The sequence below is a fragment of the Rhopalosiphum padi genome, chromosome 1 (assembly GCF_020882245.1).
Source record: "Rhopalosiphum padi isolate XX-2018 chromosome 1, ASM2088224v1, whole genome shotgun sequence".
Taxonomy (NCBI): domain Eukaryota; kingdom Metazoa; phylum Arthropoda; class Insecta; order Hemiptera; family Aphididae; genus Rhopalosiphum; species Rhopalosiphum padi.
Window position 1 is genome coordinate 8,449,459 of NC_083597.1, and position 12,014 is coordinate 8,461,472.

General features: G+C 26.9%; 3 protein-coding genes and 2 pseudogenes across 3 annotated transcripts in view; 3 read left to right on the forward strand and 2 right to left on the reverse strand.

Moving 5' to 3' along the window:
- Window positions 1-12,014, forward strand: part of LOC132917775 (small ubiquitin-related modifier 2-like) — a 29,543-nt gene that overhangs the window by 9,778 nt on the left and 7,751 nt on the right. The window lies entirely within an intron of this gene.
- LOC132917204 (uncharacterized) lies at window positions 281-1,162 on the forward strand. The gene is made up of 2 exons (XM_060977822.1): window positions 281-674; window positions 730-1,162. Exons 1-2 carry the CDS (start codon window positions 398-400, stop codon window positions 1,011-1,013), a joined length of 561 nt encoding a protein of 186 aa, XP_060833805.1. The 5' UTR covers window positions 281-397; the 3' UTR covers window positions 1,014-1,162.
- On the forward strand, window positions 1,092-2,522 carry LOC132917205 (uncharacterized; annotated as a pseudogene).
- LOC132932420 (chromobox protein homolog 5-like) lies at window positions 4,529-6,670 on the reverse strand. Its single transcript, XM_060998792.1, has 2 exons — window positions 6,086-6,670; window positions 4,529-5,113 (listed from the first exon to the last, which is right to left on the reverse strand). Exons 1-2 carry the CDS (start codon window positions 6,094-6,096, stop codon window positions 4,648-4,650), a joined length of 477 nt encoding a protein of 158 aa, XP_060854775.1. The 5' UTR covers window positions 6,097-6,670; the 3' UTR covers window positions 4,529-4,647.
- On the reverse strand, window positions 9,962-11,917 carry LOC132917776 (uncharacterized; annotated as a pseudogene).

The following is a 12,014-nucleotide window of genomic DNA, read 5'->3' on the forward strand; positions in this document are numbered from 1 at the left end:
ACGACTAGATACTGATTCTAAAATTATGGCATCGAAATTCAAAATGATTTGATGAAGACGCACAATAAAATAGTAACTTTAAAAGACATTCATAATTTGGTCATATCCAAGTCACCAGCATTGGATGCCTTCAAAGTTTTGGCAACTAGCTATGAAGGAACTGACTCAACCTTAAATATATTAAAAAATGAAAAAAATGAGCTCAAAGCAATATTTTATCTGGACAAAGAAATTCAAAGAATATTTTCTTTGTGTCCTGAGGTATTGTTTGTAGATGCCATATATAAAGTTAATGACTTAAGAATGCCTCTCTACGTTTTTTTAGGTATTTATCATTACAGCTATTAATTCATTAATAACTAAATATAACCAACTGCTTTTTTTTTTTGTCCTCAACATGACTATAGTGGTTGACAGTAACGGCCTAAGTGAAATTGTTGGTTTTTGTCTTCTGACCAGTGAAGACCAGGAAAATGTGTCAGATATGGCCACAACATTTAAAAAACATAATCCTCAATGGAAAAATATTAAATGCATAATGGCGGACAAGGATTTTACTGAAAGAAATGTGTTTAAACAACAATTTTCAGGTTCACAAATTTTGATTTGCATTTTCCATTGTTTGAGGTCAATGTCCCGGGAAATAACCTCTGAAAAAATTAAAATTATCTCTGGTAAGACGTATTTAAAGAACCTAAATGCATTAGTTTTAATGAATTTTGTATGTAGAAGAAAGAGCTAAGTGCTTGGAAATAATACAAAGCATTGTTTATGCAAAAAATGCAATTCATTATGATGAAATCCACAAGAAACTTGAAGGCACAAATATAAAGTCAGTAATCGATTACTTTAATAAAAATTGGCACGGTATCAGAATAGAATGGGTTATATATTTCCAATCCAAATTTATGACTCTTGGTATATTTTTTCTATATGTTAATACTGTCAAGTTAGGTTTCAACTATGTACTTCTTATTTTATTGTTTTATGAAATCGAACAAATAATCGACTAGAAAGTATAAACTAAAAAATTACCCAAGTAGTAACTAAATTTTCAAGATTAGATCAATTATTTCAAGGTATATGAAAGTATGGTTTTCAATTTTTATTTATTTATCATAATAATATATGAATTTATAGGGTTAGAGATGTTAATAGTAACCCTACGGACCGAACGAGACTACATTGCCACCGAATGTTTTTCCAAAACTCCAAGTTTTCTAGCTGGATTAACTTCAGAGATAAAACAATTGTTTTGGTATTTAACACCATATGCATTTAGTTTAGTACAATCAAAATTAAACAGCATAGATCAAGTTAAAGTTATACCACATATTAGTTTAACAGGCGTTGTTAATTCTGGAGAAGGTACCTTAAACGTAACTACAACAACATGTGAGTGCTCATTTATAACAAGTATGTGTCTTCCGGGCCACCAAATATTCAGATTGAGGAAGATTTATGACCTCTCATTATACTGTCCAGAGTTATGCACAGATAGGTGGACTAGAAAGTATTACTAGAATGTATGTAGGGTAATTCCTTCAATGACTGTACCCAACATCACGGAGCAAAACTGTGTTAATGTCGTTACTGTAAGCACAAAAAAACGTATTTATAATCAGCACGAAAAATTTCAATATGCATATACACAAGCAAAAAGATTGGCTTCTTTGGCTTCTGGTACAGAGTTTCAAAAACGCTTAAAGTTGTTAAACTTGATTGCCAATGCTTGAGAGACAAATCAAGAAGTTAACCTTGATGGTTTGTCATCTCAAGAGTCACTAAACGAGACTGAAGATTTAATAATAAATGAGCCTGAACAGCTACTTAATGAGTTACCAATACTACCACCTAGAATTCCCAAAAGGGGCCGTCCCAAAGGTAATTCTAAATGTTTAATGGTATAGTTACACTTAGATATATTATTACTTTTATTTACTATTTATTATGTATTATTTATTAACCTTACCTAGGTAACGATAAAACAGCAATTGGCATTCCAAAAAAAAGAAAGATTGTTTCTGTTGGGTTGGTTTCATTTCACAAACTACCATTACAACTGAAACAATGTCAAATGTTGAAATGGATAGTTGACGAAGAATTGACAATGCTTGCAATGGATAATAAAAAAATGATCAGCAAAAAGATGTAGAACGCATACCTGAAAGAGTGTCAAATTCTATAATTGATGACACTATAGCTTTAGGAGAAATAAAACAATTTTTTACAGCAGATGGATGGACTGCTGTCCAAAAAATCATCAACATTAAAAAGCAACATCCATCTTGATTATGTCCTGTGTGTTCAGAAGATTCTTCCACAAAATCCATCTGCTGTAATCGGTGTTTGGAATGGTTTCATTTTACATGTGCAAGAGTCAATGAAAATGTAAAATCAAAACTATGGTTTTGTAATATTTGTAAATCAGCAGCCAAATAATTTTTATTTTTTACAACGTGATTTATTCAATAATGCTAACGAGCGTTAAACTCTAGCATGATTTATCCATTTACTTGTTCGTCTAGACTCTAGGTTTATTAATTATTATAGGTACTGTAATACCGTTTGTTGTTATATTATTATCATATTACATCTATAAGATACTTATACAATATAAATAAGTGGCACTTATCAATTATGGTAGTTGATGTCAGTTATACTATAAGTATTAATATTACATCCAATCAGGGAACAGGACGTGAAAATACATAGTTTCACGTCAAACGTGAAAATAGCCACTGCGTTAAAATAAACTAATCTAATCTTTAAGTGAACACATTATTTATATTAGAAGGTTAGTTTTTTACAATATTTAAATTTTAATCAGGTTATACAATTGCTTTTAAATTGTAATGTTTTATTTAACTTTACTTGCAGTTAAAATATTATAAGAAAAACCAGCATACAAACATGCATATTAACATATGGGTACTTGAATTGGTAAATAAATAAAAGGGGAACGCAAAAGTGTAAATTATTAACTAAATATGCATATCTGAGAATATAAATGTGTTATTGTTTTGAGTATAATTATATAATTAGAAGGGTACGACAATAATAGTTTTAAAAAAAGAACCTTACACTTGAAATTACCCAACATTTTATAATGTTATTAAATCAGTATATATGTAAAAATGTTATTCTTTAACTTGAGATAAATTTAAATCACTATTCAGTTATAACAATTCAAATATACTTAATACAAATTTAACTATATTTTTGTCTATTAATTTTCTAATTACTAATGGTGCCAATACAATCTATATATTTCATGTTATTTTCTAGTTTAATTAAACAAAAATTACTTTTAAATCCTTTGCATCTTTTTCCAAAAAAAAATTATCAATTTCATTAGATTTTTTGGCTATTATTTGCAGACATTTTAATAGTGATATTCGGTTATATTGGTACAAAAATTACAAAGTTAGTGCGTGTTTTAAAAACAAATTATTATTGAAATGTTTTTAATTTGCTATTAGTTCAAAGTATAACATTCTTATTTTTAATTTAATATTTGTATTAATATTATTTTATTTTAAATTTCAGATTTTAGGCATATGCCTCGCTCAAAATCTATGTGCTGACATATTGGTACAAAAAGGCAGGTGGCATTAAAGATGAAATTATTCTTAAAACATGAATAAATTAGTTTTTAAATGTATATAATATACATATATCTACTTTTTGCATACTAAAAATAGTGATAAAAAGATTGTGGCCTAACTTCTTAGTGATTAATTAAACATGCTCTGATTTTTAATTAATTCTCTTAAATTTTAATTGAGCAATAACAATGTATCATTAATATTATGCATCACACATAACTAGATTTGATTTTAGATACCCTTATTATATTATTATTATAAACAACCAATTATAGAATATGAATATGTAGTTTGTTTTGAATCTTTTTGTGAAATACATATTTAAAACTTTTGTCAAATTACTTACAATTAAAACACATGATCATAGTATTGAATAAATTTGACTACAATTACCACTGATTTTAATATAAAATAATAATAATTTTAAGTTGTGTTAAAAGCTAGCTCGATGCTGAGTAAAAATCGGTATATTTTGATGACCTGAAATAATACAAATATGAAATATTTATAGGGACACTTGCTAGAAAATCAGCACGTTTGGGCATACTAGTTAGTCATGTATATAAATAATATAAAAAAATCTATGGTACTAAAGTACTAGGGTTCTGTCTAATAATAATAAAAGATAAGAAATGGTGAAAATGCTTTAATTATTAAAATAAAATAAGTATTGAATGTTTAACCTAAATTTTAAACAACCCAATACAAAGTAAATAAACTTAAATTAACTTATATATATTTTTTTTTACTAGTGTGTTACAATTTAAACAAATAAATAATGAAAAAATTCAAAATTAATTAGTTACTTATCAACATAAATTGAAATATTAATACACTATTATTAAATTGTATCAGTGAAATAAAAATAGTTAATTATCTTATGAAAGTATATTAATTTGCTAACATTTAAGTATTTTATTTTTATCTGTAAGACATACCTGTCATATATAATAAAAAAATAAAATAATTCAAGATATTTACTATAAGATTTTATATAAAATAAAATTCAATTCATCCTTATTCACATTAAAACAGTTAATTATTTTTTCAATACAAATATTTTTTTAAAGTGTTCAATAATGAGTTGTGGGTGTAATTTTTCAGCCTTATTACATTTTACTGCCACAGGTTCTTCAATTCCTTTATATTTAATATAATATATAAGCTGGCCATGCTGTCTATCAACAGTCACAACTTTTTCTGCTACTTTCTGATGCTCAGTATAATTATTATCAGACTCATCAGAAGATTTGTAATCAATTGAATTTGATGGCTTGCTTTTTCTTTTTCTTTTTTTTTCATATTTTTTTATCAAATCTTCACAATCAAGATTTTCAATAGGTTCCCAAGAATTTTCAAAATCACTGAAACCTTTCCATTTGAGAAGGTATTCCACCTTACCATGCTGTATACGCTTATCTAAAATCTTTTTCACCACATACTCCTCATCTTGTTTTTCATTATTTGAATTAGAATCTGTATTATTTTCAGTGAGTTTGTTTGGGCTGTAATAAAAAAAATTTATATGTTGATAATTGAAACATCAAAATAGATTCATCATGTATTTAAAATAGGTTGCTGCAGAAACTACCAAACAGTGTTACTAAACTTTTTTTTGTATTTGTGTAACCTCTACAAGTGTTATGCCTTACAAATCCTACAATTTGTTTGATATTATTTATATTATAGACAGAATATTATGCTTATGATTCACTACATTGTTTTAGTTACTTTTATTTAGTATTATTAAAAAAAAATTGAATTAAAATTATAAAATAAAAATTGTATATTTGTAGAACAAAATAAATTCCTCATCTTATCATTGTAAGCCGGTTGGGGTTGTTCTATAAATTTTTGCGACACGGAGAGCGTTAACTTGACGTCATGAACCACCTGTAGAGGTAGTTTATGTAAATTAGTTAGTAGCTATATGACATATTCACGTATATATGCATGCAGTAAAAAATAGTTTTTTTATTATTGTTTATTCATTTGATAGGTATATGATAACGTGACTTCAATGATTATTTGTATAACAATTAGTCGATCCCGACAGTTGCGGCGAAGACGTATGTGCATTGCATAATATTCTACTTAGTCACTTAGAACTACAAAGTAACAGAATGGCAATACATAACACTTAACACTGTCAACTATCAAGTTACGCGATAGAAAGTTGTTGATGTAGATAGGTATCCATTATAAATTCGAAATGGATTTTGTGATTTATTATTTGTTCGGTCGAACATAACCACAATTACCTACATTTGAATAATGATTACGGCGATGACCTTGCCAGAATTACCGATGAACTATAAAATTATGGTATTTTTTGAAAAACCTATTCAGACCTCAGTCATGTGCAGATAAGATGGGGACGGATAACATTTGCAAACAATGAAAACAGCAGGTAAAAACCGAGTTGCCGGAAATTCGGAAGCTCGTGCATGTGCATAAATATTATAGTTGTTACTCACCTGGGATTCATATCGAAGATTTGTCAATGAAAATATCTGAAATGAGTTTATGGCGTTGGAGATGTCAACCGTGTGGCGGGACTCGAGTAAATGAAAGAAAACGGTGAATCATCAAACGACAAACAACAGATAACAGAACAAATATATACAATCTCAACAACTTAATAAAAGATGATGATGGGACAAGAGATACCAACACTAAAGACATTGTGTTTGTAACGGAAAAAAAATGGTATTCACGCCAACGATTTTGATTAGGCTTCCTGCCACCGGGTCGTTGTTAACCAGACAATAAAAAAAACGGTTTATATCACTATCATGGAAGAAAAATATCATATCAATTCGGCTTGGAATAATCAACACATTTCACATTATCACTGGCCGCCGAATTCAAAAATTTTTAATATTATAATATTATTAGATATAAATACAATTTCAAAGTTGAGTATGATATAATACTGTTGTTATAACACGAGCGGATCAAAACCCCCCGATCCATGCACATTATTATCAATTCTCCGTAATCAATATAACAAATTTTTCGGTTGATGCTCTTATTATTTTTGGACAACTACCTTCTATCTATATTATCTATATTATAAAATAATTAAAAAATATAAAAAACAAATCAAAAGAAGCCCATCACCATACAACACTATAGAAGCGATGCTCACCTTTCCACTTTTATTTTCTTTATTTCGGAGCGACAAGCTTGACAGTATATGGCATGATGTTACGAACACTTTTATCATCAAAATGGAATTCTCGATACCAGCCCGCCAATTTTTTTTTTTTTTAAAAGTCCCTGCTTATTACTATAGAATAAATAACACTAACATTATACGTGCTCGCTTAATGGAAAAAGCCGTGTTCGGAACGTTCACTAAAAAAAATGGATTCGTTCACATTCTCGTTCTTTCAAAAAAATAAACGCGTTCATTGGGTCGTTCATTAAATATTTTAAATTTTTATTATGAATCAACCTGCAGTAAAGATAAGAATCCATAAAAATATACTACTCAACCCAAGAATAAAAATACAATTTAGACTTTAGAGCATTAACAATTTATTAAGTATCTGAATTATATTTTAAATATCTGACATGTTATTTGAGGTACATTTTGATAAAGATTTCGTATTGATAAAGTTAAGCAAATACTAGGGCATTATGCACACAGCCGACCAGTCGAAAAAAATCTTTTCTATTGAAGACTTAAATTCAGTTGGAATTGAAAACTATGATTTTATTTCCTAATATATTCAACTGAGACTTTAAATAAAATTTAATATAACAAAAATTACTTTTAAATCCTTTGCATCTTTTTCTTAAAAAAATTATCAATTTCATTAGATTTTTTGGCTGTTATTTGCAGAAATTTTAATAGTGATATTGGTACAAACATTACAAAGTTTGTGCGTGTTTTAAAAACAAATTATTATTGAAATGTTTTTAATTTGCTATTAGTTCAAAGTATAACATTCTTATTTTTAATTTAATATTTGTATGAATATTATTTTATTTTAAATTTCAGATTTTAGGCATATGCCTCGCTCAAAATCTATGTGCTGACATATTGGTACAAAAAGGCAGGTGGCATTAAAGATGAAATTATTCTTAAAACATAAACAAACTAGTTTTTAAATATATATAATATACATATATCTACTTTTTTCATACTTAAAATAGTGATAAAAAGATTGTGGCCTAACTTCTTAGTGATTAATTAAACATGCTCTGATTTTTAATTAATTCTCTTAAATTTTAATTGAGCAATAACAATGTATCATTAATATTATGCATCACACCTAACTAGATTCGATTTTAGATACCCTTATTATATTATTATTATAAACAACCAATTATAGAATATGAATATATAGTTTGTTTTGAATCTTCTTGTGAAATACATGTTTAAAACTTTTGTCAAATTTCTTACAATTAAAAAGCGTGATCATAGTATTGAATAAATTTGACTACAATTACCACTAATTTTAATATAAAATGTTAAATAAAATAATAATTATTTGAAGTTGTGTTAAAAGCTAGATGCTGAGTAAAAATCGGTATATTTTGATGACCTGAAATAATAAAAATATTTATAGGGACACTTGCTAGAAAATCAGCACGTTTAGGCATACTAGTTAGTCATATATATAAATAATATAAAAAAATTTATGGTACTAAAGTACTAGGGTTTTGTCTAATAATAATAAAAGATAAGAAATGGTGAAAAATGCTTTAATTATTAAAATAAAATAGTATTGAATGTTTTACCTAAATTTTAAACAACCAAATACAAAGTAAATAAACTTAAATTAGCATTTATATATTTTTTTTTTACTATTACGTTACAATTTAAACAAATAAATAACGAAAAAATTCAAAATTAATTACTTATTAGTTACTTATCAACATAAATTGAAATAATAATACATTTTAAGAAAATATTTTTTCCGTAGCAATAATTTTTCATAGTAATTGACAATGAGTTTTGAGTATAATTGTTCAGCTTCATTTGTTTTTATTGCAACATGTTTTTTAATTCCTTTAAATTTAATACGATATAATTTAATCTGGCCAGCATGTATTTTAACAGCCACAACTTTTTCTGCTACTTTCTGATACTCAGTACTAGCTATTATTATCAGAAGATTCGAAATCAATTGAATTTGATGGCTTGCTTTTTCTTTTTATTTCTTCTTCATATTTTTCTACTAAATCTTCACAATCAAGATTTTCAATAGGTTCCCAAGAATTTTCCGAATCACTGTAATCTCTCCATTTGATAAAGTATTCCGCCTTGCCATATCTTATACGCTTCTCTAAAATCTTTTTTGCATACTTATATATATATGAACTTTCTGAAAAAAAATAAGTAAGTAATTTATATTTAGATTTTAGGTAGTTAAATTTTTATTGTTTACCTACCAAAGAGTAAATAATTAAATTATCTACATAAATAAAGTAGGTAGATAACTTCCCAGTAAACATGCCAATATCTATTATATATCATTTATTAGATCAAAGTATCTATTTTTGATGTGTAATAGATGTTTTTTTTATGTTCCAAAATAAGTCTAAATGAGACAGCTATTTAAAGTCTCTAAGTGAATATTGTTAATACGTATTTAAGATGGTCTTTTATTGGTATACAAACTAGCATTTTAGGTGTATATAAATTATCTATTATTTGTGTAGGATTATGATACATGACTAATTAATACAATTTAATTTAATATAGTCTTTCGTCTTAAACTATAATCTTTATGTTTACCATTATTGACTAATAAGTCCACTTATTTATTATTATACATTTTGAGGTAAATGTACATGTTTACAGTTGGATAGGCATTAAATGTAATTAATATATTCAAAATCAAAAATTAATACCTACACAAAATTAATTTATTTTAATAAGTATAAATAAATAATAACTAATAATTGGAAAAGTGCGCACTCCCATAAAATACATAATATGTAAATTATATTATGATAAAATAACAATTAAACATGTTAAGTCAAAATTAAACTGTTGTAATGAAAGCTTTTAAGCTTTTTTTAATGATGTTTAAAATTAAATTTACATTTATATTTAGTCAAATTAAAAAAAAAAAAACTGTTATAAATTATAAATCATAATAATACACTATATACACTTCCTACCAACCACAATACCACTTAATATTATTATTTATTACTTTTATATTTGTCCTGAGTTGATGCTAAGCGTAACCAATTTTTAATTCTGCATCTAACCTCATCTTCGGATCCTGTTGGATCTTTCATCATAGTTACATCTTGAAAAGTTAAAATAATAGTATAATTAATTTGAGTAAGTAACTAGTATTTTTAAGTTAAAAATGGTCTTACCAAGTACAATGCTAAAACATTATCAAATCTTTGAAAACATGTTTTCCAGAGTTTCGGCCTTCCAAGTGTAGTTAGATGCGCAATGGTCTGTTAATAATGTTCTTAATATCAATGTGGTAGTGTCATTCTGCAATCTTCCCCCACATTGCTGTAATCTACTGATCTAAAATTAAAATTAAATTTGAATTACTGTTCTATTATGGTAGTTTTTAATAATTGGATGAGTGATTTAATTAATATCATAAGTTGTCGTGAAGCAGACAATTGTAATTTTTCTTCGATATCCCACACTTCAGCTATAGATTTAGCAGGTAGAATAAAATGTTCAGAACATTTTTGTCTAATTGTTGATTGAGGTTAGATTCTTCATTGCTCATGATTAATTTTGTTAATAATTTAATAATTTATTGGTTATCTGTTGACCTCGTACAATTTGTTGGACTAACAAAATTTTCTGTTTTAATAAATGTATTGTAGTATGTGACAAATCCACGGCTCCGGGTGATGAAGGCTGATACTATTCATTTTCTACAAAATAAAATATAAATATGTAACACAACTATAATATGTATGACATTTATGCTTATGCAGAAGAAAATATTTACCTTCATTATGAGATTCATTATAATTTTCAAACATTGGTGGTGAAAACAATTGTCAGAAATTGTTTCTGTTGGTAACTGATCTACAATACATTTGATATTAATAATTGACAAGTCAGAAAGCAATAACTTTATAACATACATTATTTAATTTTAAATACCTTGAACAAGTAAATTCATTTGTGTCAAATTGTTTTCTGAAATAAAATTATTATCGTTATTATATTTCTGTGGAACTGGAGTGGTAAAAATTGATGTGACTTCTGGAGTCGTAAGACTAGTTCTAGATTTTGTAGATTCCCTAATTTGATTTTGTGAAACTGGAGTTGTGATATTAATAGAAGGTTTTAATTTGTTTGTTCTATAAGAATAATCTAATAAAAAACATATTTTTATGTTAAATAAAACATTTAATAAGTAACCTAGCACATACCAAGGGATCTTATCCAAGTAGTTGGTTTGGTTTCTGGTTCTGGCATAGTTATCATTGATGGTGAATCTGAATTCCTTTTCCAATATTGGGTTTCTTTTTACGAGTTCCACGACTCCGGTTTTCAATATTTGAGCTTTCAGCATCATCATTATTGTCATATTTTGGTAATTTACTTCTAGCTTTCTCATATGTTCCTATAATTAAAATATATTAGGTACTGATAAATAAAATATAATTTATATTAATAAACTTCTCGCAGAAAGTTTAATCACATCAGATGGATTACATTCATTTAGAATTTTAAGTAATTGGGTAGTTACATTAAGAAGGACACAGTTAATTAAAACGCAATGTGCTAGTTTACATTGAAGATCATTTTCTTCATACATTTTACTACTACCCTCCATTTCCATTTCACTTTCAGATGAGATAGTTTTAATATCACTTTCATAGGAGGTAATGTTAAAATCGTTCAAACTATTTTCGTGTTCTATTTTTTCAATTAAATGTTCTGGTGTTGCAATACTTTTTATTATTCCAGGGCCGTTTAGTCCATTTATACTATTTTATCGTCTATAACATTGAGCTCGTTCTAAGTGTTTAAAATCTTTAAAAGGATGTTTAGGCATACTTACAATATCAATTTAAATTTTGGTGTGAGGCTGATCTTGATGTTGTACACCGTATACTGCTAGGTCACAGTTACAGAATAAAATAAACTACAGTACGCAGACACAAAGTACAAAGTAGTGTGAAAACTGTGAGTGACGACAAGAGTTATCACTTTATCAGACATTCTGACAAACGATAAAATAAATAACTAATTAACAAAATACCCACATTAAACTAATAACAAATAAATAAATAATAATATAATAATATTAAGTATTAACTATGGAGTAGAGTGTAGACTGTGAGTGTCACTGTGATAACTTATATTGTTATTTATTGATAAAAATTTGATAGTGAGATACATGGCCCCTCCACTACAAAAAACATATTACAGTCTACCTACTACAGTTG